Source organism: Plecotus auritus, assembly GCF_963455305.1.
Source record: "Plecotus auritus genome assembly, chromosome: 2".
Taxonomy (NCBI): domain Eukaryota; kingdom Metazoa; phylum Chordata; class Mammalia; order Chiroptera; family Vespertilionidae; genus Plecotus; species Plecotus auritus.
The window spans coordinates 56259567-56285590 of NC_137771.1; the positions used below are offsets into that span (position 1 = coordinate 56259567).

General features: G+C 38.6%; 1 protein-coding gene across 2 annotated transcripts; it reads left to right on the forward strand.

The window, feature by feature from the left end:
• Window positions 1-351: 351 nt before the first annotated feature.
• LHX8 (LIM homeobox 8) lies at window positions 352-26024 on the forward strand (the record flags this gene model as incomplete). 2 transcript variants are annotated; one of them, XM_080655069.1, is made up of 9 exons in its annotated part: window positions 352-432; window positions 2386-2472; window positions 2877-3038; window positions 6839-6960; window positions 8995-9215; window positions 9736-9839; window positions 15857-15952; window positions 21924-22107; window positions 25948-26024. In XM_080655069.1, the coding sequence occupies 9 exons, from the start codon at window positions 352-354 to the stop codon at window positions 26022-26024; spliced, it is 1134 nt and encodes a 377-aa protein (XP_080511195.1). The 2 variants fall into 2 exon arrangements, with proteins under 2 accessions (XP_080511195.1, XP_080511196.1); XM_080655070.1 differs by having other exon boundaries at window positions 25952-25998.

Below are 26024 nucleotides of genomic sequence, written 5' to 3' on the forward strand. Positions count from 1 at the left end.
CAGGAAAAGACTTTCACACACACACACACACACACACACACACACACACACACCCTTCCCTCCCTTTATGTAAGGTTCCACCCTCTGGAAAACAAACTTTCCCCCCCTTTTCTTTTCCTGGAGGGACAGACCTCAGCGAAGTTGGGGGGAAAACATCTTAAGAGGAGTCTGTCTGCCCGAGCACGGTTAGGGCCAGGGCGGCCTCTTCGGAGGAAGGCTGGCTGGTAGCTTCTCCCTCTTCGGGGTGTCAGCTTTTATTAGCGCCTTGGGGCGGGGGAGGGGGCGATCGGCGGACGCGGGCAGCCTCTGACCCTCCGGAGTTGGTCTGAGATAAGCAGCCCTCGCAGTGCCATGTATTGGAAAAACGATCAGATGTTTGTGTGTAAACTAGAAGAAAAGGACGTGCCGGAGCTGGCAGCTCCCCCCGAGAAGGTGAGCGAGGCGACGCCGGGCCCGACCCGCTGAATCGCAGTTTCCTGGAAACGCGAGCTGTTGGGGCTTCTAGACGAGGTTCAGAAATTACCTGTGACGGCCTCATCTTCAGACCTGACAATTTTTTTTTTTTTTTTTTTTTTTTGGTTACGTAGTAGCTCTAGTCAGTAATCATTGCCTCCCCTCCCCACAAGCTCACTTAAACTGAAGCATGGACTTGGAGACTGTAATTTGGGAGAGGAAGCCTCGAGCCTAAGGCGCTCTCGGGTACAGATGTGAGTCGTGTTTTTGTTCTCTTTGCCGAGGTGATCGTGGCGGTCGGGGAGAGAGAATGGGGAGGTTCGGAAGGCTGTCGGGTGGGACCAAACAGAGGCGCCCCTCCGCCCGTGGACGCTCACGGGCCCGAAGGCGCGCCCCCGGCTGCGGGGCAACCCGCGCTGGCAGGCCCACAGCGAACACAGACAGATACGCGGCTCCCGGAAGGCCTCGGGGGACCCCAAGGCGCCCAGGAGCGCAATTTTACTTAAAATTCCTAAAAGAAGCAAACCCCAGAGTGCGCGAGTCGCACCGTTGGTCACATGGGGGGAACTGCCAAGCTTTCACCTCACTCTGGAGGCGGGACCCACGGGTGTCTCCCAATTCAAATTCGAAAATCAGCTAGAGCCTGCTGGAGCGCCTCTGCGGGGGACCCGCACCCGGCACCGCCGACTCCTCTCTGCTGCGCGACACTGGCGGGAACGCCCGGCCAACACAGGGCTTTTCTGCTTCAAGTCCCTTTGTGCTGCGAGGACGCGGCCTCGGGCGGCTGCGTGGGTCCCGCGTGGGGGCGCGCCCGCGGGTCGCGGCACAGGGCCGGGGTACTCAGGGCGACAGCATCTCGCCCGGTGCTGTTGGAGGGAGGGAGGGCGGCGAGGAGTCCGAAACACGGAGGTGTGGGCCGCTGGACCCCGCACTCCGCCACCTCACCCCGCAGCACGCTGGAGTTTTCGAAAAGAAGGCAGAAAACGCCCGGAAAGGCTGCGTTTTCGTTTAAGAACAAAACGCTAGCAAACGCTTGGAAACATTTGAGTAATGAGCGTTGTTACTTTAAAACATTTTGACCGAGGTTGGGTGAGTTGTTTTTTTTTTTTTTTTAATAGCACAAATTAAATTCAGCTGGATATTTTCCATTATTCGATACACTTTCTGCGCCGGTTAAAAATAATCCTTCAGTAGCTCAAATGTTGACTTACTGAGCAATAAGTGGCAATTTACACCTGAAAGAAACGAGTGTAAATCACTCGCAGCTCTAATTGCTGCAAGTTTACGAAAGAGCTGCTGGCTTGGTTGAATCTGAAGCATTTTCATTCAAATTGTCATCGGAACAAGCACCAGGCTTCTTAAATCCCGCTGTAATTAGCTTTCAAGTATCCTATTAAACCTCTTCACCTTTCGGGCTATCCAATTCAAAAAGCCCCCTTTAAAAAAATATGTCTTGCTCTTTTAATTGAGGTTATTAAAGAAATCAAGTTTCTTCCCCCATCCCCTCCTCAATCCTCTTTCTTCTCTCCCACCCTGCCTCTTCCCTCTGTGCACCCCATTTAGCCCGGTGATCCCAGCCCCACCGTGATTGACGTCTAGAAAGAAAGTGCTTTGTGCCGGGATGATTGCGATTAACTTGTTACCCCCGGCAGGAGGGCGGGGAGCCGGCGTGCCCCGGTGAGAGCTGGGGAGCCCGCGCCCCGAGAGCTCCGCAGCGCGCCCGGCGAGCCCTCGGCGCTCGGGTGGCCGCCTCGCCACGCGCCGGGGCTGCGCCGCCGCCGTCAGCGGAGCCGGGCCGGGAGCCCTGACGGCTGCACGCACGGCCCGCGCGCTGGGCCTTCATTAGCCCGCCCCGCGCGCGTGGAAGCTGAGGCTCGGCGCCGAGTGTGAGGGCTCTGAACTTCTCTGTTTCTCCCCGCTCCCACCCCGCAGTGCCAGGGGCTCATGTCGGAAGAGTGCGGGCGGACTGCAGTCCTGGCGGCCGGGAGGACTCGCAAAGGCGCCGGGGAAGAGGGACTGGTGAGTGGGGCGGGGCGCAGGTGCTGGCAGACCTGGCTCTGGCGGGGAGGCGGCTGTCCCGCGCTCCTTCCCGGGCCCCATGGCCCACGGGGAGCGGGTGGAGGGAGGGTCCGGGGAGGGGCGGGGTGGAAAGCTGAGCCGGCGTGGCTAGCTGGGCAGGGTTGTGGGGCTCCCTGGGTCCTTGAGGTCAGGGGTCCCAGCCCCAGTGGGTGGTGGCTGGAGCGTGGACTCTGGACTGGGGGTGAGGGCAGAGAAGTGAGACCTCAGGAACCGGGCAGAAAGTGGGGGTGGGGGGCTGCTGGAGAAAGGGGGGGAGGCGGTGGGGGAGTCCCAGGGATCCGTGGGATAAGGAGAGGAGGAGGGGTCTAGAACCGCCTGCGACCGCGCCTCGCGGCTTCCTGCAGGTGAGCCCCGAGGGAGCGGGGGACGAGGACTCGTGCTCCTCCTCGGCCCCGCTGTCCCCGTCGTCCTCGCCCCGGTCCATGGCCTCGGGCTCCGTCTGTCCCTCTGGCAAGTGTGTGTGCAACAGCTGCGGCCTGGAGATCGTGGACAAGTACCTTCTCAAGGTAGGGCGGAGCCGCCAGGCCCCAGGAGCGGGCTCCCCTAGGAACCCTGGGAAAAGGGAAACGTTTGTTTGTTCCCTCTTTTCCATTCGCGTTCTCCCTTGAGGTTGCACGCTTTCAAAGCAAAACAAACCAACCCAGGGCAACTCCTGCGGTGGGAAAGAGCTGGGGAAGAAGTCTTAGAATCTCCCAAGTTGTTGCAAATGAGCTCCTGTGTGACCGTCTTGGTCTAGAAGTGCCGATACCGCCATACCTCGGGTGTATGTACCGGAGTCAGCCGCCAGACTTGTAGAGGAACAGAAATGGAGAAACCCTTCTACCCTTTCTGAAACGGGGTCCTGACCGGTTGTTTATAATGAGCCCCGGGTTCCGTAGGTCCCTCACCCCGGGTAACATCCCCCCACCCGCCTGCTTCTGAGAGTTCTAGGTCGGAATATGTTGGCTGATTCCACTTTGCGGTGTCTACTTTGGTGAGAACCATTGTAAATTGTCCTAAAAGCTCTTTTCTGGACAGATTTTTTTTTTTTTTTTACATATAGTTTTCTGTTTATTTACTGTTACCTGAAACCATTTCAGTACCTCACTCCTGTCATTAAGATTTAATACTTAAAGGCCACCCAATGCTTTAAAAAATGTTATCTCCAGTGTTTAGGGGGGAAAATGGAAATTGATGCCAAGTTAGGAAGAAAAGAAAGAAACCTGGGATGCAGTGCTTCAAATGGTTTGAGAGTAGACTGTCTGTCTTAATTTGTTTTACTTCTCTTAAAATACTGTGGGGGAGTTTTGGAGTATAAATTCTGGCAGGCATGGTTACTCATGTCATTGCCTGCAGGATCATGGTCCCATGTGTCTTAATCTTAATGCTATGGGTTTTCAACTTCAATCGCTCTTTAAAACCACTATTTAAACTAATGATCTCTCCTACACTGAATTAGTAGCAAACCAGTTCACTTTCTATTCTGTCTCCACCAAACCCCCACCCCCAGCTTTTCAAACAGTAATATTAATTATGAAGAGTATGAGTTCAAAAAGCAAGTTAGTGGGATTCTTTAAATTTCTACCTCAGTCAGAACTGCTTCACCTGTAAAGTGGAGATGATACCCTATAGATACAACCCAGATAAAGCACCAAAAGAAGTTTTGGTGAAAACATTGAAAAGTGACTGAGTTCCATTTTTATCAGTGGTTAATTCTTACAGCTGAAAAATTAACATGGCTTTCTCTTTAAATCTGCATCCTTAAGATCCCCCCTTTCAATGTTTCTAGACATGGGGCCTTTTTGGATATTTAAAAGGCATCTTTTGGATCAAAAAGGAGCTTATTTTCAATGAGCCCTCTCAATAATTAGTATAATGTTTAAAAATCTTTCTAAAGGGATCTATAAAGGCTTTAACACTTCATAGTAGAGAGGATCCAAGAAAAACCTATTACAAAGTGACTCTTAACACACCCTCTGAAATAGTTTCTAGTGTTCATCTTATATATGTTAAAATATGTTTGTATATTATTATATATTTGCATTACATGAAATATCTAAGTTACCTAAGCTTTCCTTTGTAATAGGACTGGAGTCCTCCCAATGAAGTCTTATATGTACAGTCTTATTCTACCTTCTTGTACATATTAGCATATTAGCTCTAACAAAAGTTTAATACTTGATGATTATATAAAAACTCTGAATTCTGAATTCTTTTTTCCCCCCCATTTTGAGTCCTTATCCAGACATATTTGAATTAAAATCACTGGTTAGAAAATAATTATTATGGGATGAAGTAGAGTATTTGAGGGTGTAAATTGTTTAATATAGAAAAACACTATATCATGAGACAAATAAAATGGCATTAGTACAAAAAAGTACAAGAGGAAGTAGATGCATCTATTGCCCCATCTCATACTTCAGTGCCCTGTTGTTTGGGTGGGTTTTTCTGGCTTGGTCTTACATACATACATGTACAGATTGGATCAATACCAGCCTTCAGGGAAGGTTTATAGTCATCAGAATTTTCTCTCTTCACCTTACTTTCCTCTGGGGGTGGGGAAAGGGAAGATGAAAGAGGTTGTTTGGTTGTTGTTGTTTTTTAAAGTAAACTTTGAGGAAGGTGGAAAATCAGGCGCTGGGTCTAGCCTTAGGGAATTGGAGGGTTGTCATAACTCTGCCCTAAAGCCTGAATCTACCTTTGTTTTGTGTTTGTTTGTTTTTAAAGGTTGGATAGTTGTCATAACTCTGCCCTAAAGCCTGAATCTACCTTTGTTTTGTGTTTGTTTGTTTTTAAAGGTTGGATAAGATAAAAATGCAGAAGAAGGCCCTAAACAGTGAAATATGAGAGGAAGTCCATACTTCTAATCTTTAATTTAATTGGGCCCCTTTTAGGAAAAAATAGAAGAAAAAATATCTTTATTTCCAGGGCAGTATTCACCACTGTTAATATTTTTTATTGCTTTTTTGCTGCTTCCCATGTTTTCTTGGGAATATATGCATCTTTGAATATATGCATCTTTTATAACAAAACTAAAACTTAAGACATTAAAAAATTTACCCAAATGATACTCTCACTAATGCTTTGGAAAGAGACACATAACTAAAAGCCTGTGAAACTTTTTTTTTCAGCTTCAAAGTACATTTTATATTTCATGAACAGTGGTGCTAATCTGATAGAATTTGGACAGATCATCTTTATTATGAAATAGTGTAGCAAAAGGTATATTTCATATTTTCCCAAATTACCTAATTCCTATTTTAAGCATTAGATCCATTTGTAGAGTGTAACTTTTGTTTTTGTATCACGGCTGTTCTTTTACATTAAATTTAATTAAGCATAAATCTAGTTATTGTGTCCATTTAACAAGAACAAATTTTAGGAGACTCATTAAAGCAAGTTCAATCCAATACACATGTTTATTCTCCAAGGTTAAAGTTGTGCTTATAGAGTGATGGCAACAGTTTAAGGTGAGGGGTAATTATGATTTGTTCCCTGAACTGATAATATTTCATCTTCCTACTTAGAAAATATAAAGGGCTGTGATTTATTAAATCACCATTTTATGCCTCATTTCTTGAAGTATAAATGGCAAACAATGCTTGGGTGCCTTTTTAAAACCACTTATAATTAGATTTATTTTTTTCTCCAGTAGTCAAATCATTAAGTAGGGTTTTTAATACTTTACTCCTTGATTCTCTTATTAAATGTTAAACGAGAGCCAGGGCTTCTGCTATATCAACATTTAAATCTACCTTAGCATTTCTGTTTTGTAAGCAAAATGGATTCCCTGACTTCTTTGTAAGGGTAAGTATTTATCTTAAGAAAACTTATTTTTCACTGTCTTTCTCTCTCATTTTAACCAGTGCACACTGTATAATAATTTGGCCAAAAAGTAGATTGAGAAGGTATGTGGTTTGGTTTTTTTGGTTAACAAGTTTCATGGTGGGAAGAATTTGGTAAAAGAAAAAGTAAACCAGTATGCAGGACTTTAAAGCGTTCAGGAATTTTCCCTGTGATCATAGAAGTTCCATTTTTTAAAAAACAAAAACAAAACAAAAAAACACCTGAAGTCTTTAAAGGAATTAAAAAAAAAACCCACTTTTTAAACACAAAATGTAGAATATGTTATTGTGATTTTCTGGTTAGGTCTAAGGGAATATATCTACACGCATATTTGTGTAAATTATACCTTTTCAATGGAAACATTCAGAGTGTCATTAAAACATGAAGGGACCAGCTTTTTAAATTGCCTAATACACAAAACCAACGACTATCCTCTTAAGTATTAGAATGAGTTCTCATCCTGCCCCTTTTTCCTTCACAGGTGAATGACCTGTGCTGGCATGTTCGGTGTCTCTCCTGCAGTGTCTGCAGAACCTCCTTAGGAAGGCATACCAGCTGTTATATTAAAGACAAGGACATTTTCTGCAAACTTGATTATTTCAGGTACTCTGTGATTTTTTTTTTAAGTAAGTAGATATTCTAAGAAATTATTATGCAAAGAGAATTTTGTAAATAGACTTTCTTGTCCAGTTTTATTTATTGAAGCCCAGTTTTTCTTATGTAATAGATTTCAAAATGAGAATTATTTATATGTTTGAGTTATCATTTGTATTACAACAAATAAATAAGTGTGTTTAGATGTTTTAGGACTTCAGTATACAAAAATGATTTTTAGATAATTATTCCCACTTTGGTAAATGAAATTTTTAGGTATTAAGAACTTCTTTGCTGTGCACAGATATAAAGTATGAAATATAAGATGACTTATTGTGAGAAAGCCCCTGGTTTGGGAGAGTGATAAGATGAAATAATTATGGGGGGTGGGGGGTACCCAGGTTTTGTTTAAGCTTTGACCTGTTTACTATAGGATGATCCCTAGTTATACACCTATAAAATGTCAGCAGTTTGGAGACTGTGATAAACCAAATTAATCAGAATTGACTGTTCCAGTATCAGAAATGCACCAAATCTAAATATTCTGCCTAAAAATCCTATTTCTTTTGTCTGTTCTTTGACCTTTATTTTGTGAGATTATATTTGCCTGAATTATTAAATGTAACATTTTCTCTGAGTCATCTCTTTGTAATTATTTAAATGGACAGTTTCTTCCAGGATATAACTCAACTCTTAATGGATTGATGTCTAGAAACTCTTAAGCATGACTTAAAAAATTGCCATATTTTAAAATTTGCATTTCCAAATGAAGAAGAATGTTCATTGTGAAATTGGGAAGTTAATACTGTATAATAAAGTTTGTAATACAAATTATGTTGTTTATACCCAATTTCAAAAACTGATTTCAGAGAGTTTAGTAATTGATTTGAATAAATTGCTAGGTAATTTAAAGCACTTCATGAAATCCAGAGTCCTTTATTTTATAAAGGCACAGAATTTTATAATTACCAAAAATGTGTATTTCTCATCAGATATGCTTTCCATTTCCTCAAAAAATAGTAGCAATTTGCCTCATCTTTCACATAGGATATGCTAATCTTAATGTTTTATGGTAATCTAAAGTCTTTTGAGAGATTTGGTTTCAGAGGCTTACTGAAGGTCTAGTTCTTCGGGATGTTTTTATGCTTCATATTTTATATTCTGAAATATGTTTTTAGGATTCAGTTTTTCAGGTTAATTTTTTTAAATGGCAATACCTCTAAAGATATATTAATGAATAGACACAGACATATATACTTATCTCGGACATGGGTATGCCAAGCCATGACTACGATAGTGAAAGGAGACGTGGCAAAGAGTCACTTGGACTAAGAGAAAAAGAAATATTTACATCTGGCATTTTGTTAAGATTAATCTGCATTTAATGTTCAGATGTGTCTCTGGAAGTTTTAGATAATATTTTCCATTTCCCTGTGATTAGCAATGCAATAGTTTATTCACCAAAGGAAGTATTTTCTGAGTTTTCCTTCCTTTCATTCTTCCCAGGGTGAACAATTACTGTTTTCCTCATTCTTTTATAATAGCAATTTCAAATATTATAATGTTTTAACTTAAAAATGGTATTTAAAGTATTTTCTAATGATCTCAACTTGGTTTTAAGCGATCAATATTTATATCTTCAGTGGTATGCTTTTGTATTTTTAGGTTTCAATCTGGAGTGTGTGTGTGTGTGTGTGTGTGTGTGTGTGTGTGGTATCTTGGGTCTCTTAAAATGCACTGATATTTGTTACGAGAGAGATATTGAAACTTATATTTCATTTATTTTAAAAGAAAAAGTCCAATCTTCCTTTAAGGTAATAATGAGAATTTTCTGTTTTATAAATAGGTTTGAATTATGACCATATCTCATCTTGATTGCTTACCATACTGACTCAGAAAAATAATCGATTCCTCTTTTATTTTCAAAAGATTTAAATACTTAGCTTAATCCAATGAGTGATGTAACACATTAGTTTAATCTCAAACTGATGAATATGTCACCACACATTAAAATCGTCACCGCCTACCCTTCTATTTATGTAGAAGATATGGAACTCGCTGCTCTCGTTGTGGGAGGCACATCCATTCTACTGACTGGGTCCGGAGGGCCAAGGGCAATGTCTATCACTTGGCGTGCTTTGCCTGCTTTTCTTGCAAAAGGCAACTTTCCACGGGAGAGGAGTTTGCTTTGGTGGAAGAGAAAGTCCTGTGCAGAGTGCATTATGACTGCATGCTGGATAATTTAAAAAGAGAAGTGGAAAATGGTAAATATATACTTAAAATACTTTTGAGTCTTTTGGAACAGTGAATACAGGAATAAAAACAGTTTTTCCTCCAGATCCCTTTAATGCATTATGTTGTGCAGTGTAATTGTGGTAAAACTCATTAAGCACTTTACTGTTAGTGGCGGTCTCCATCTGTTTATTTACAGGGAAAGCCATGCCATGTGTATTAGCATTGTGCCGTATTCTCAGTCTAAGGACTTGAGTTTAGATTCTGATTTGCTTTTTGTAACTAGTCTTTTCCCTGTCTTTGCCTTCCTAAGGATGAGCTTTAGATGTGTACTTCTAATGTTTTGCACTTGTGACTAAATGTTCAAGACTGCATATGGATTATTGTTTTAACAGTCTATTTCTAGTGTGTTTAAAAACTTAACTCAAGGGGTTTGGCAATCTAAAAGATGTATAGTTTTACTCCAAGCCAATAGATGTAAGAAACCTATTATTGCATGACTGCTGAACCCATCTGAGTTACCAACATGTGCGGTATGTTTTTTAAATGTAGGTAACGGGATTAGTGTGGAAGGTGCCCTCCTCACCGAGCAAGATGTTAATCATCCAAAACCAGCAAAAAGGGCTCGGACCAGCTTTACTGCAGATCAGCTCCAGGTAGACGTGACAATGAATTTATGATTTTTGAAGCCCCTCCCTACCCCCCAAAAACACAACTTTATGCTGTCTAAAATCATGTTTATGTTTTCAAAAAGGTTAGCTTATGCTTTGTGTGGAAAAAACTTGGTGAGTGTATGAAATATACATTTGGCCCTAAAATATTTATCAGTGTTCATTCAAGCTTTTTCTGGGGTCTGTTGGCATTGACATCAAAGTGGAAACAAAATGGTAGTCTGTCCTGACTTCCTGATAAAATCAGTTTAACCCAGGCATTTACATTACTACATATAATTGCAATAGCAAACAAAATATTTGGGGATTCAACAGAAAGAGTCATACAATATGTGTTTGAGTCTATGGAACACTGACGTGTTCATCTTTTTAACAAACCGAAATGAGTCTTTTAATGGACAAGATTATACATTTTCTGAGTAGGTTGATTATGTCCCGTGAAAAGGGAGGGTTTATTTTCAGCTTAGTTGCCCTAAGTATAATTGTCATCGATTTGGTTTATGAGAATTGTCAAGAAAACTATTAAATAATTACTCCTTACTTTATATTTAAGTCTACACATATAATGATTCTTTCTGGCATTTTTTAAGATAAAAAATTATGTTTTCTAAAAGATTAATGTGGCTGAAATATTTTATGTTAAGGTAAAGTAGCATTTATTGAGCACCTACTATGTATTGCTGGGTATTTTATACATTGTATCCATCTTAGCTCAAACTTTAAAGGATATTTATATAATGTTAACAAGTAAGTGAAGGTAATTTTTGAAAAGTCACATATAATATTTTAAGGCTTTCCAGTATTTAAGATGAATATAAGTGTTTCAAGAAGATAATTTTTATTTTGAGAATGCTTAAAAAAGAAACCTTGCTTTGGCACAAATATTCCAAAGCAACTTAATGATATTGGAAAGCAATCTAGCATTAAAATCTAAAGCCATTCTGAAAAATTTTCAGATTGTTTTGGACTTCTTAACTTAGGCATAGAATACATGGTCAATAAGTAATAAATGAAAGATAAGACAAATGAAAGAAATATCTCTGCTTGAACCTTGCTTTACTGGATGCCTCATTGGATTGCAATGAAGATCACAAAAAGCCCTAACTTAGGACACATGAGTACCTGTGGGTGACCTGGCAGCAGAATACCCAGTAGCTAAAAGGTGTGTGAGAAAATGGAATCTCTAGTAAAAATAGATTCTGTTTTTAAAGTCAGCCATTCCCATGAAGGCTGGCTATAGTTTTAATTATAAAACTGATAACTCTAATATCATATAAAATTTATTATTAAGATTACAATTGTGAAATTTTGAAACCACTTTAGGTAATCTTATCTAGGAAGATAAATATTGATTAAATAAAAAGGGAATGATATTTGTGGAGAACTTTGTGCTCTAAGTCCTATGACAGGCATTTTCTCCCGTAATTCTTACAAGTCCTTGATGTAGGTAGCCTCATCCAAGAGGTGCAGGAACTTTCCTCAGGGCAGATTGCCAAGGGAATGGCAGAGAAGAGATATGGACCCTGCTCCCCAAATCTCTGGTCTTTTCATTTTGCTTGGCCTCTGAGGAGACTATGAGTCTGTGCCTAACAAAACTCCATTTAGTGGTAGCAGCAGCTAGAACAGAAGAGTACGATTCTGAATCTTGTAGATGGTCTTATAGTTTTACTTGCAAATGTACACAAACTATTTAATCATGCATTATTATGTGAAAATGTGTTGTGGCCCTGGTCAGGTAGCTCAGTTGGTTGGAGCAACGTCCTGTACACCAAAAAGTTCACAGGTTCGATTCCCAGTCAGGGCACATACAAGAGGCAAACAATCAATGTTTCTCTCTCACATCAATGTTTTTCTCTCTCCCCCCCCACCCCTCCTCTCTCTCTATAAAAATCAATTAACATCCTCAGGTGAAGGTATTTTTTAAAATGTACTGTGAATCATGTTTTTAAAAATTTGTATCAGAATCATCAGTTTTGAAAAATGAAAGCAGAAATGATATGCTTTCAAAGCATGCTCTCATTTATTCAATCTTTACTAGTATTTACCTATTCCAGAGATGACTGAAAAAAAATCTGGCTCCATTCTGTCCTCAAGTGGTTCTTTATAATTTAAGAATCTGGAATAGCTATAGATTTTTAAAAACTTGAATTATTATATTTTGTTAGAACCTCTAATAAATCAGGTGATGTACCCTCATTGTCAAATTGTCCTACCTTTCAGTAAAATAATAAAGTATGATAGGTGATCAGTAGGTCAAGATCATACATGAAGTAGTAGAGTTAAACAGAGTAGAATTAAAAAGGGAGAAATAAACAAGAAAAATTTCCAAAATTCTTTAGAAACTTGTGGGAAGAAACAGTCATTTCACACTTACAAAATAAAATACAAAATATTTCAAATATTGTGGTGTTTTGTTTTTTTGTAGGAATGATATTTAAGAAGTTTCAGTCACTATTATGGTTTGCCTGTGGTAGTTAGATGCACTTGCTCAATGATCATTAGTGCTAAACGTGCCAAGGTTAGCACCTACTTTAATCTACTTTCAGATCCACTTGGTCTGCTGCTACTTTGCAGAATCCTGACATTTCTGGTAGAATTTCTGGCCTTAAAATGATGAGTGTCTCTACAGGCTTATTCCTTGACCATGTTAAAAGTAGGGTGGGTTTGGGCATCATTAGTGACTGGAGAATAATAAAACTAAGTTCAAATTCAAAGGGTTGTGTGTGTTTTTTTCTGAGGCTAAACACTGATAAGTACATCTTACTTTTCCTTTAGTATAATCCAATCCTAAACCATCAGTGTTGATTTAAGTGTTGCTTTATTCCTTGATGAGAAATTGCTTTATTTAATGTAATTTGGTTCTGTGATTAAACTTGTGAATTTGAAATGCATTTGTGAAAAGCATGCTGTTTTTGTTCTATAAATGATCAATAGTGGCTTTGAAAGCAAATGCTTTTCTCCTTCAAAATTAAAAAAACGAAGATAATTAATTTGCTTATTTGTTTTTCTCTTTGAGATTTACACACTCAGCCTCCTATAAACACAACTGTATTTGCATATGAAATAACACATTTGAAGTAGAAAAGGAAGACTGAAGTGAACTGGGTGAAATTAGGAACTTTTAGTCTGATTCTACCCATTTTTAAACCAAAAATATAGGTACTGTTTACAGTGAATGTGTGGACAGAGTTGGACAGGAAGCCAGGAAAACCTTATTCTAGAAGAGTCACTAATCAGAGAGAACTTAACTGAAAAAAATTACATAATTTGTAAACCTTATAAGGTTTCCGAGAACAACATTGGTGAACCACACTATCTTCAGATTTTCCTCCCATTGTCAAGGTTTATTCTGTCACAAACACAAGCACAGACACTATTGACAGGAAGGGGAATGTGAAGAATAAGACATTCCCTTTGTCCTCAGAAAACTCACTTTCTGCTAGGGCAGTGGTTGGCAAACTCATTAGTCAACAGAGCCAAATATCAACAGTACAACGATTGAAATTTCTTTTGAGAGCCAAATTTTTTAAACTTAAACTTCTTCTAATGCCACTTCTTCAAAATAGACTCACCCAGGCTGTGGTATTTTGTGGAAGAGCTACACTCAAGGGGCCAAAGAGCCGCATGTGGCTCGCGAGCCGCAGTTTGCCGACCACTGTGCTAGGGAAAACTAAATTTGCCAATGACTTATTTAGCTATCCTTTGAAATGGGCACTGGCAAAAGATAGTAAATATTATATGAGGGTCATAGTGGAGAATGTAATTCATATGGCCTGCTGCAATGGTGTCCAGGCCAGCAGAGCTTAAGATCTTTAGTTGGGTTGGTCACCCACCCTCATCCCATGCCCATGGACATGCACAATCATGTTGCATGCCAGACTCCCTATCTTCTTTCTAATATAACATCAATGATGAAAGAGAATCATTGATTGGATGCCTGCTGCACACCCCCTACTAGGGATCAAGCCCACCACCCCAGCATGCACCCTTACCAGGAATCCAACCGTGACCTCCTGATTCATAGGTTGACACTCAACCACTGAGCCACACTGGCCAGGCTATAATTCTTTATATTTTACTAGAGGCCTGGTACATGAAATTCATGCACTGGGTCGGGTGGGGGGGTCCCTCTCATCCCAGCCTATGCCCACTTGTAGTCCGGGAGCCCTCAGAGGATGTCCAACTGCTACAGAGGCAGGAGAGGCTCCTGCCACCACTGCTGTGCTCGCCAGCCATGAGCCCAGCTTCTGGCTGAGCAGCACTCCCCCCTGTGGGAGCACACTGACTACCAGGGGGCAGCTCCTGCGTTGAGCGTCTGCCCCCTGGTGGTCAGTGCGTGTCAAAGCAACCAGTCATTCCACTGTTCGGTCGATTTGCATATTAGCCTTTTATTATATAGGATAATACTCCCCTGGATTGATTGACTTTTAACTAATAAAATAGAAATGTCCTATTTGATTCCCATGGTTAATCTTTTCTGAAAAAAATCTGAAAGCTCTTAATTTATGCTTTTATTCTGGTACTCCCCACCTCCACAGCACTCTCTCTATATCTCTTTCTCTCTCTCTGAACTTTTTTTTTTTTTTTTTTTTAATATATTTTATTGATTTTTTACAGAGAGGAAGGGAGAGGGATAGAGAGCTAGAAACATCGATGAGAGAGAAACATCGATCAGCTGCCTCCTGCACACCTCCCACTGGGGATGTGCCCGCAACCAAGGTACATGCCCTTGACCGGAATCGAACCCGGGACCCTTCAGTCCGCAGGCCGACGCTCTATTCACTGAGCCAAACCGGTCTCGGCACTCTCTCTGAACTTTTATAAGATTTTATTTTAGTCAAACTGTGATAACATATGCCAGGAAGCAAGATTTCAAATACTTTCCACACCTCTCTCTTAACCTTGTGTTGTTGGTAGTTATGGGCATGTCTGAATCTCTGCCCTGGGAAGTTGAGATCAGGAGCATGTTTTTTCATGTACTGCTATCTCACAGCACTTAGCACAGTGGTTCCAAGCCAAAGAGTCACATCAGAATCACCTGGGGACTTTTTCAATGTATAGATGTTTAGATCCTGAGGAATTCTTATTCAGTGCTGATGGGTGTCTCTTTTTAAGATTCCAGATATTTCATTGCTTTAGAGCAAGTGCTTAAAACAATTAATGATGAAATGGTTGCAATTAAGTGGAATACATTTGTTGTGCTGTGTACTATTTGCAGACTAATAAAAATTGTAGTAGGGGCCTTGAACCTATTTAGCTCAGTAGAGGTTAGAGATAATTGTATATGATTTTTGTATTTTTAAAAATTTTATAATGTTAACACTTTTTAAAAATCCTCACCTGAGGATATGTTTATTGATTTTGAGAGAGAGAGAGAGAGAGAGAGAGAGAGAGAGAGAGAGAGAGAAACATCATTTGGTTGACTCCTATACACACCCCAACCAGGGATTGAACCCACAACCTAGCCATGTGCCCTGATAAAGAATCGAACCCGCAGCCTTTTTGGTGTGTGGGATGATGCTCCAACCAACTAAGCCATCTGGCCAGGGCTCTAATGCTAACACTTTTTTTTTTTTTTTGGATTTTTTTATATTTTTAAATTTTATTTTATTTTTTAAAGTATTACAAATAGTAGTACATATGTCTCCTTTTTTTCCCCCCATTGCTGCTAACACTTTTTAACAGAACAGAAAAGAAGTAAATAGACTTAACACTACTTATGCTTGTGGGTTATAAGTATGGAAAGAAAGAAAAGTTGAGCTTATTTTTAAAGCATATTTGAGAAACAAGTTTTTATGTTGAAATTGATTATTTTTTAAAGATCTTAACATAGCAACTTACGTGTAAATTTACAAAATGTGCACTCTTCATTTATACATACATCCCCATATTGACTTTCAAGTAATAAAATATAAGTATTTCCTTGTGCATATCTTCTCTCCTATCATCAAGATGCAGAAGATTGATTCTTTTTAGCTACTTACCACTTACATATCTTTTAGGTGATGCAGGCACAGTTTGCTCAGGACAACAACCCAGATGCACAGACCCTCCAGAAACTGGCAGAAAGGACAGGCTTGAGCAGACGTGTGATACAGGTGATTGTTTTAAACATTAATCAAGAGATACTAACATTTCTATTCTAGGTCTTTATGAGTGTGCATTGCTTTGTGAAGACTTGCCAAAGCATTAGTTTCTCATGTTAGGTCACTTCACACTCTAAATCATTTTTTTAAAAAAAAACTTGATAATTAGCCTGCTTGGGCTGGGCTATCATTTGTTAAGTGACTCCTTGTACAAGTTGCTCCATTCATTGCTCATAGCAACCCTAAGATCCTCAGGCTAAAAAATACAATGGATGTTCCAAGCTAGATCTGGTTTTAAGGTCAGTGTTTTTTTCTACTTTTCTATGATTGTGTATGTGAGTGAGTGTGTATGTGTGTAGAGGATGTTGATGGCCTTTGTTAAAGATCCAGGTATAGGGAGTGATGTGAACAAAGTTAGGGAAGGATGAGCTAGAGCAAATTTGTCAGAATGTAAGATTTATGTTTGCAAATTGTGGGAGAAGCAATTGGTAGAGCCGACCTTGGAGAGGTATGTAAATGCAGAGTTCTTTTCTTCTCAGGAGAAAGCCATGATATGTGATTTTAGGAAGAAAAGGTTGTTGACAGCACATGGGATGAATTAGGGTTGGGAGAGGGGAGATAGAAATAAGCAGATTAGTTGGGATGTCCAGGAAATGAGTAATTTTTTGTTTAAAAGAAAATAATGGGTGAGGTGGCCTAGAATTCATCGAGAAACATGTTATTGACTGTCCACTGATGGCAAGTGCTGGATGCTGGAGACACAAGAAAAGGACCAGACACTGTAATGGGGAAGCAGAGAGAAGTCAAAGGTGACTCATAGATTTGAAGTCAAAATATTCATGGGAATGGAGCTATTAACAGAAATATTCAGGTCAAAAGAAAGCTAGTTTGGTAATAGGGAGAGAGATGAATTCCCTTTTCCCTCTGCTAATTCTGCAATGATGGTGCCATTGGGCATGTAAACAGGTATTTTTTGAGGATGAACAGAACTTGAGCAAAAGGATCTAATGCTATGAGATTGGGTAAAGACCCTTTGGAAAGGATTATAGACAGTAAAAAGTGAAGAATGGATTTTAGGGAGAGAGCAGGGCAAGAGGTGCTGTTTGAGTGGAACATAGTAACAGCCAGAATAAATGAGTAGAAGCATCATGGAGGCCAAAGGAGTGAGGTGGGTTTAAGATGGAGGTGGTCAACTGTGCCAAGTTCTTAAAGAGAGATCAGGGAAATGGAAAATAGTTTTAAATAACATTCAAAGTTCAAAACGTTTGGGAAATTAACACAAGCAGAAGCAGGTCTCTGCAAGGGAATGCAAGAAAAGGTAGATTTCACTCATGATGTAGAACTTTCTCGGTAGGAGAGCCTATACAAATGGCATGGACTACCATTGGAGGTAGTGATTTCCTGTGGCTGGAAGGGAAGCTTCCTTCGTCGAGGTCCTTCAGACACAATATATTCTGCCGCAGCTGTCAGATTCATGACTACTATGTTTTCAATTATTTTGAAGTTGAAAGCAAAGTAAAATGGAGGGTTTTCTAAGTCCTTTTCTAATTATTTGAAGAAGTAAAGACCTCAGACAGATAACTCTGATATAATTTTTAGGTATTTCAGTCACCGGTATTATGAGCAAGTATATATTGTTGGATAGTGGCTTTTAATATGTGAGGATTAGGGAGAGAGTGGGGTGTGGGGAAGGGTATGAGGGAAAAAATGGTGATAAAGGAGACTTGACAGGGTGGTGAACACACAATGCAGTGTGTAGATGATGTGTTGGAGAACTGGGCTCCTGAAACCTGTATAATTTTGTTAACTAGTGTCACCCAATAAATTCAATAAAAATGAAAAAAAAATGTGAGGATTGAATTTAAATATTTTTGACAAGATAGCAAAGGAAGCAGTACTAGCATACAAATATATATATATACATATGGAGTCTATAAAAGTAGATTAACAATTGTTCTTATGGAAAATAATACAATAATGAATAAGTAATAATACAAGAATAAACTGTTTCCTATATTCACAACTGTAAACCTACTTTTGCCTCACAGTATATTATTTGTATACTAAAGGCCCAGTGCACGAAATTTGTGCACTGGTAGGGTCCCTAGTGGCTGGCAGCGGCTGGCTAGGCACTCTCTCCCTTCCTCTGGCTGCCTGCGACCAGCCAGGCCTCCCTCCCTTCCCCCTGCCGGCCCTGCCCCCTGTTCGAACTCCTGGTGGAGGGGACAATTTGCGTATTACGCTTTTATTATATAGGATATACGTGTGTGTATAATTTAAACAAATAGTCTTTCACAGTATTTTTGAAGAGTTAATTACTGTGATCTCAAATAGTAATCATGATCTGTTTGACCAGCCTACTTTCTAGCTATGGGCACACTTTAGAAAAGTGAAGGAAAAGAGTTTTAATGACTAGGCCTTGATTCTAATATGCAAACTAAGTTGTATGCAAAGATTAGATAGAAACAGTGGTCTGATACATAGAGACAGTCTCACCTTTACTAGCTAAAGTCTACTTGGACAGACATGAGTAACAGATCAGATTGTCATTGTACTAAGATCATAGAATGAAGATGGATGATTTTATTTTGAACTCTCTGTATCTAAGTATAATCACTGTTCACATACCATTTCAGATAGGTGAATTATGAGTTGTGTACCTTTAGAAAAATAATAAAACTGTTCTATTTCTTTCAGTATGTTTACTGGGAATATCTTTTCATACTAAGAACTACATCATTTTTATTGCTGCACATATTGAGCATAGAATAATTTAGTTTACTTCCAATTTATTATTATCATTTGAATGCTTCAATGAACAATATTGTATACATACTTCGCATATTTGTTCAATAGTTTTGATAGGATACATTTATAGATATGGGATTATTGAGTCAAAAGATAAAACATTTTTAGGGCCTTTAAATGATAGCACAAAAATCAGTTCCAGAAAGTCCATACCAATTTATTCTGCCAGTAGTTACTTAAGAAAGTTGCTCTTCCCCAACTATGTGAATCCTTATTGCTATCCTTCTTTAATGTCCTTTCCAATTTGGTAGTCAGAAAATCTCATTGTCTTTATTTGTATTTTTTCATTATCAATAAATTTTAACATTTTGTAATTTTAAAAGTTGTTATTTTAGCCCACTTTTCTATTGGGTTGTTTCTTTTCTCCCCATCTTACTTTTACTGGCTTCTATTTATCATGTTAAACTTTCATACTTCATCAATTTTCCTTTTTTATTGAATTTATTGGTGTGAAATTGGTTAACAAAATTATGTAGATTTCAGGTATACAATTCTCACTATATCATCTATGTATTATATTGTGTGCTTACCACCTAATCATCAATTTTCTTTTCATTTTCCCACCACATAGAATTTTTTATATTTTTATGTATTGAAACCTCTCAATATTTTTTTCTTATAGCTTTGGCCATTTTTATGTTTCTCCACTGAGAGAGATATCAATATTGGCTTTTGTTTCCTTAAACATTATGGTTTCAGTTATTCACACCTATACTTTAATTTATCTGGAATTGATTTGGTTACATGTGAGGAAGGGATTTTTCTATTTTTTTTCTCCTAAATGATTACTCAGCTTTCTTAAATCAGTATCATGCCATGCTTTCCAAATAATTTAAAATTTCTTATTTTTCATACATTATTTTTATATTTGGCTCTTTGAGCTTCCAAAGAGATTAATGTTATGCATCACTCTTTTCTTTTGCAGAATGTCTACATGACCTACTTCTAGCTTATGTAGTTTACAATATAGAATTCAAAAACTATTAAAGCAATAGCTCAGAAGAAAATGTAACTCTTGTTAGAGGTTTGCAAAGCAGAAGGAGTAACTTTTAAGTCAGCGAGGAGTGTCAGAAGGACTTGTATTTGAATTTTGAAGCTGGTAGCCCTCATGTCAGAAGTTATTTTCTGAAGTCTGGTATCAGCTATATTTTGCTGTGCAAATGACATGACACTTTGTGTTTACAAATCTCTCTCTGCTGACTACCTGTTGATGATCTTTCCAAGGAGCTATTTGACTCAGCATTAAGGTAGCTATTTTGTTTTTTATGTCATGCCTTCTTTGTATCTATTTCCAAAGCTTGGTGTTTTTTTTAACAGCTGAGTAGGTTCCATCCAATATTTAATCTATTGGAGATGTAAGATACTTTGAAGAAACTCAGGGAACCACAGTGCCATGTATATTAGGTTCCACGTGGCCCTCTGGGTGCATGTCTTCTGGGTGCTGTCCAGGAAAATGCAGGTGGCAGCAGTTCCCGTTTACACGGTGGAGAATGTGTGAGTGTATCTCCGTGGCTGGATGATGACAGCAGTGGCACCCATTGTTTCAGAGCCTGTGGAGAGAACTGTGAGTGGAGACTTTGGATGTGGTCTCTGTATAGGTATCTAAGGGTCTAACATTCCAGAAGGTGGGGGAGAAGGCTGTGACTTCCCACTCCTTTTCTTCGACACATGTCTAAGTCTCATTCCTAAAACATTCCTTGGGTACTCCCTTTCAGCCACCTACTCAGGGCTGCACAACCCATTATGTCATTCATTTTTATTTCTTTAGCGTTAAACCTTTGAGTTTATACTTTACCAGCCCTCTATTTTTGAGTCCCAAGAAGTTTTTGTGTCTCAGAAATAGGCCAACTTCTTTTTTTTTTTTTAAGACACTATTCTCTTTAAAAATATGTTTTTTATTTATTTCAGAGAGGAAGGGAGATGGAGCGGGAGATAGAAACATCAGTGATGAGAAAGAATCATTGATCAGCTGCCTCCTGCATGTCCCCCATTGGGGATTGAGCCCACAACCTGGGCATATGCCCTGACCGGGAATCAAACCATGATCTCCTGGTTCATAGGTCAATGCTTAACCACTGAACCACAGCAGTTGGGCAAGCCAACTTTTTCATATAAATCTTTTTCTAGCTTCCTTCTTTTCCATGTTACTTAGCCCCGATTTCCTTTTGCCAGCCCTGGCAGAGATGTATGCCCCTGACCTTTCCCCGGCCTTTGTCCCAAACCCCAAATTTTCTTATCTTAGTTCCCTTAATTTTTTTTCCTTCCACTTTCTTTCTCCTCATGACAAAATCTTTGGTGTGATGATACATAAATGCTATGATATTTTAATAGAGTAACACTCTATAGTTCAAATTTTATCTAATGGCAGGGAGTTCAGACATAGGCAGTTTATTGTTGGAAGCATTCGGGACAATCTAATCTTACTTACTTGGCCTGCTTGCCCTGAATTTGCTTTCTTTATTTCTGGGAAAGAGTGACAAGAGGATGGTTAGCTCTTTACATTTTGTGAACTGTTTCACCAGTGGATTTCTTCGTATTTTATTCTACTTAAGTATTACTAGTTTTTTTCTTATTGTAAGCCTGACCTTAACATGCTTCTTAGGAGAGAGCCTATATTGTATTCACTAGGAGAAATTGAAGCCAGCAGGTTAAAATGTGCCTGGAATCACTGAATCAAGGGGTTTGTAGAAAGCTTTAAGTTCTCAGTAGGGATTTTAGGCATTTGAAAAAAGATTTGAAATAAGTCCAGCAGGTGTCTAAGAATACATTTAGTAGTGTTGTTGTTGGGTTTTGTGTGGTGTTGTGTTTTTTTTTTTTTTAAGTTCTATTTAAAAGGCTTTTTCTGTTTTTCTTTTTTTGTCCCAAGTGCCAGTACTAAAACCAAGGAAACTTCGTTTGGAATTCTTTGAGTCCCATGCCTCTTTTTATTTTGAAAAGCACTAGTTTAGTATAGAATTGGCTTTTAAGTAAATCTTCAAATAGTTATTGAGTGAAGAAAATGACCATTGATATTTGCACAAAAATGTTTCTCTTCTGTCTGCAGAACTTTCTAAAACTTATTTAGCTTTATGCTGTGCTTGCATGGGAGAGTCACTGAGGTGGCATCCCTTTCTAAACGGAGTTGTGATGTTCTCAGAAGCTGATGTGACAGAGGTACATTGCTTTTCTCCCTCAGGTGTGGTTTCAGAATTGTAGAGCGCGCCACAAGAAACATGTCAGTCCCAACCACTCCTCCTCTGCCCCAGTCACATCTGTCCCACCCTCCAGGCTGTCTCCGCCCATGTTAGAAGAAATGGCTTATTCTGCCTACGTGCCCCAAGATGGGACGATGTTAACTGCGCTGCATAGTTATATGGATGGTAGGTATCCAAACATTTAACAGCTGTCTCCCACGCAGTCAATATCTGACAATTTCTAATATTAGATTATTGATGAGATTGACAGTTTGAAATATTACCTCAGTAGTAGCTGAAAATTATTGTGTGTGTTGGGGGTGTGTGTAGTAGAGAGCAAAACTACCCAAACATTCTTGTTTCTGTGACTATATTTTAAGGGACAAATTTAACACTCATTTTTCAGCTAAAGTACAAATATTGATAAGGACTCAAGAGGCAGTTAGACATTCATAGTATATCTTATATACTTAGGAAACATTTTTGTTTGTTTTTTCGCCTGATAAATATTTAAATAATTTATTTTCATATGGTCAAAGAAAGTATTCACAGTCAAATTTTTAGATTGGAGTTTACTTAAGAAATTTTTTATTGGAATAAAACATACATACAGAAAAGTGCACACATAGTAAGTACACAACTTGATAAATTAATAAAATGAGCATATCCATGTAAATACTACCCAGATGTAGTAGTGCACGATTAACACCCGGAAATCCTCTCTTATGTACCCTCCTAAAGTAACATTGCCTTGACTTCTAAAATCATGTTTTAGTTTTGCATCTTTGTGAGCTTTATATAAATTGAACCATACAGAATGTATTCTTGTGTGTCGTCCTTCTTTCAATTGCTTTGGTTATGAGTCTCATCTGTATTGTTGCAAGAACCAGTGATTTGTTTGTTTTCATTGTTATATAGAATTCTACTGTAGGATTGTATGACAGTTTATCCACTCTATGGCTGATAGACATTTGTGCTGTTTCCAATTTGGGCTTTTATAAACATGCTGCTATGGACTTTATTATACATGCCTTTTGGTACATGTTAATTCACACTTGCATTTGGTATGTACCTGGGAGTGCAACATAGGGTCATAAGCTATACATATATTCAAATTTAGTTAATTCTGTATAACAGTTCCCATAGTGGTTGGAGCAGTTTACACTTGGGCCAGCAGCATATGAGAGTTCAAGGTACTCCACATCCTCACTAACACTTGGTATGGTGTGACTTCTTAATCTTAGCCTATTTGGTGGTTGTGTAGTGCTGTCTCATTATTTTAACTTGCTTTTCCTCAGTGACTGATCAGATTGAGCATTTTTTTTTCCATTGGGCATCTATATATCTTTTCCTGTGAAGAGCCTATTTATATCCTTTGCCTATTCATCTATTAGCTTGTCTTTTTACCTTGATTTGTTTTCATTCTTGCTCTATTCTGCATACAAAGTTTTTTTTAATGATTATATGTGTTGCAAATACCTCCTCCTGTTCAGTGGCTTGCCTTTTTCTACTCTATTGAGGTATGTTCGATTGAGCACAGTTCCTAATATTAATACAGTTCATTTCATCATTTTTTTTTCCTTCATGGGCTGTGCTTTTTTTGTGACTTGTTCAAGAACTTGTGCTTACTCAAAGATAATGATGATATTCCACTAATGTTGTCTTCTAGAAACTTTATTTTATTTTGACATTTAGATTCTCAGTCCATCTGGAATTGAATTTTGTATGTGGTGTGAGATTGGGAGCAAAGCTTATTGTTATATTGATGAAAAATACTCATTTCCCAGCTGTTTTGTAGCAGCACGTTTGATATAAATTAAGTGTTCATATAATGTATGTGTCAGTTTTATTGGTGTACTTATTTTTATATTAGTACCTAATTGTTTCACTTATGGTAGGCTTATAATTCTTGATATACAATTGAACAAGTCTTCCTATTTCATTGTTATTCAAGTTTGTGTTGCATATTCTTGACCCTTTGCATTTCCATAAGTTTTCCAGCTTGTCAATTTCTTAAACACCCCCCCCCCAAAAAAAAAGGAAAAAAATTGATATTTTGAAAAAATCCATCCTAGGTAACTACCATCTTGGTAATATTGTCTTTCATATCATGAACTTAGTCTGTCAATTTATTTAGGTCATCTTCAAATGCTCTCTTATATTGTAGACTTTACTGTTTAGTAATCTTATACATTTTTTTGTTAGGTTTATTCCTAAGTATTTGTTTTGATGCAGTTATAATGGGTATTTCCTCTGTATGTAGAAATCTAGGTTGGCAGATACCTTTTTTTCAGCACAATGATGACATGATAACATTGTTTTCTGGCTTCCATTCTCTCTTGTGTAGAATATGGATGGTTAATTAAATTGATACTTACTGTTGAAGTCAGCTGTTGGTCTTATTAATGTTCCTTTGAAAGTAAATGTCTTTTTTTCTCAGCATTTTTCTCTCTGTTGGGTTTTCAGTTTTATTAATATGTGCCTAGATATACTACTTGAATATGTCATTCGAGTATTTCATTATGAAAAAGTCTTAGCTTTTGTCTCTTCAAATATTGTTTCAGCCCTTATGAAAAAATTTCATATTTTCCAGCCTTTTGATCGTCCATGCTTCAATCTGGTTATTTCCTTCTATTCTCCAGTTCACTAATTCACATTCGACCTAATATATAAAACTCATCCATTGAGTTCTTAATTCAGTTTTTGTAACTTCAGTTTTAGAATTTCCATTTCATTATCTTATATAGTTCCAACTTCTATGCTGAAATAATCTATTTTGTCACTTTGCTCCATAATAAAATTACTGTCATATTAATTTTAGTTATAATAACGTCCATGTCGGATAACTCCAATATCTGGATTTTTGTGGGTCTGTTCTATTACTTTTGTTTTTTCCTCTTTGTTTTCAGCCAAGCCATGTCTTGTTATTTTTTTTATTGCACTTCAGATGTTGGGTATGAAAAACTAGAAATAATTTTAGGCTCTGGGTAATATCTTCCACCAGAGAGTATTTAGTTTTGCCTTTGGCAGGGAGGTAGGCTAGGGGAAGAGCAACTTAATCCAATCAGGCATCAGTCCTCAGAAGGGATGGTGTATTTCTGGGTTGCTACAAGTTGGATTTAGCTTGTTGAAATCCCCAACAAAACCTGTGTTTTGTTTTATTTTATTTCTGCTGTTTTTAACTAGGGCTTCTCTTCAGTGGACCCTGATCTTTCATATTTGTTTTTCACCATCCAGCCTAAGTCTAACTCCTGAATACTCTGCTAAACTTCTCAGACACATATTTTCAAATTGTCACTAACTTGGGGAAAAGTAGCCTCATTTTATTTCTCTCCTTTTCTGGGAGTTGGCTGCCTTGGTCTCTTTCATACACCTTAAGACACATTTAAAAAAATAGTGTCTAGCTTTCCTAGTTGCTCTCAGAGGGAGGTTGTGTTTGAAGCAATGCAGCCCTTGCTGAGAGTGGAATCTTCATTTTAAGTTTCAGTTAAATAAAAAATCAGAGCTTATATTATTGTAATCATTTATGTACACTAGCATTAAAATTGGGTGTGTTGACTTGAAAGACTTGTGTTGACTGAGTCAAGTGTTTTTTGATGTATGTTTAGGGAAGAGGCAGTTAGACATTCATAAATGAGAATTTGGTGGCAGGGGGGGGGGTCATCCTATATACAGACACCCTCAATATGAAATCTGGCAACATCTATGCAGACAAAGCTCATGAGTCTTTCTAGCTGAAGGGTAAAGTGCAGTGAATGGGGTATGGATGGAGGACATTAAAGTGGCAAAAGCTTGTTGCCCAAAATAAAGATTTGGGGGTAAACCCATACTAGATTCTCATTTAATAATATACTCATGATGCTGAATAAGTTAATGCTTCTGCTGAGGTCAGTGGAATGAGTGTAGCTTGGTGCCCTCAGCTGTAATGAGTAATAAAAGCACATTACCTTGGCTTGTTTTTGTTTGTTTTAAATCAGTTTTATTCACCCTACAAAACTGATCCACAAATTTCTTTCTATTTTGTAGCTCATTCACCAACAACTCTTGGACTCCAGCCCTTGTTACCCCATTCAATGACACAACTGCCAATAAGTCATACCTAA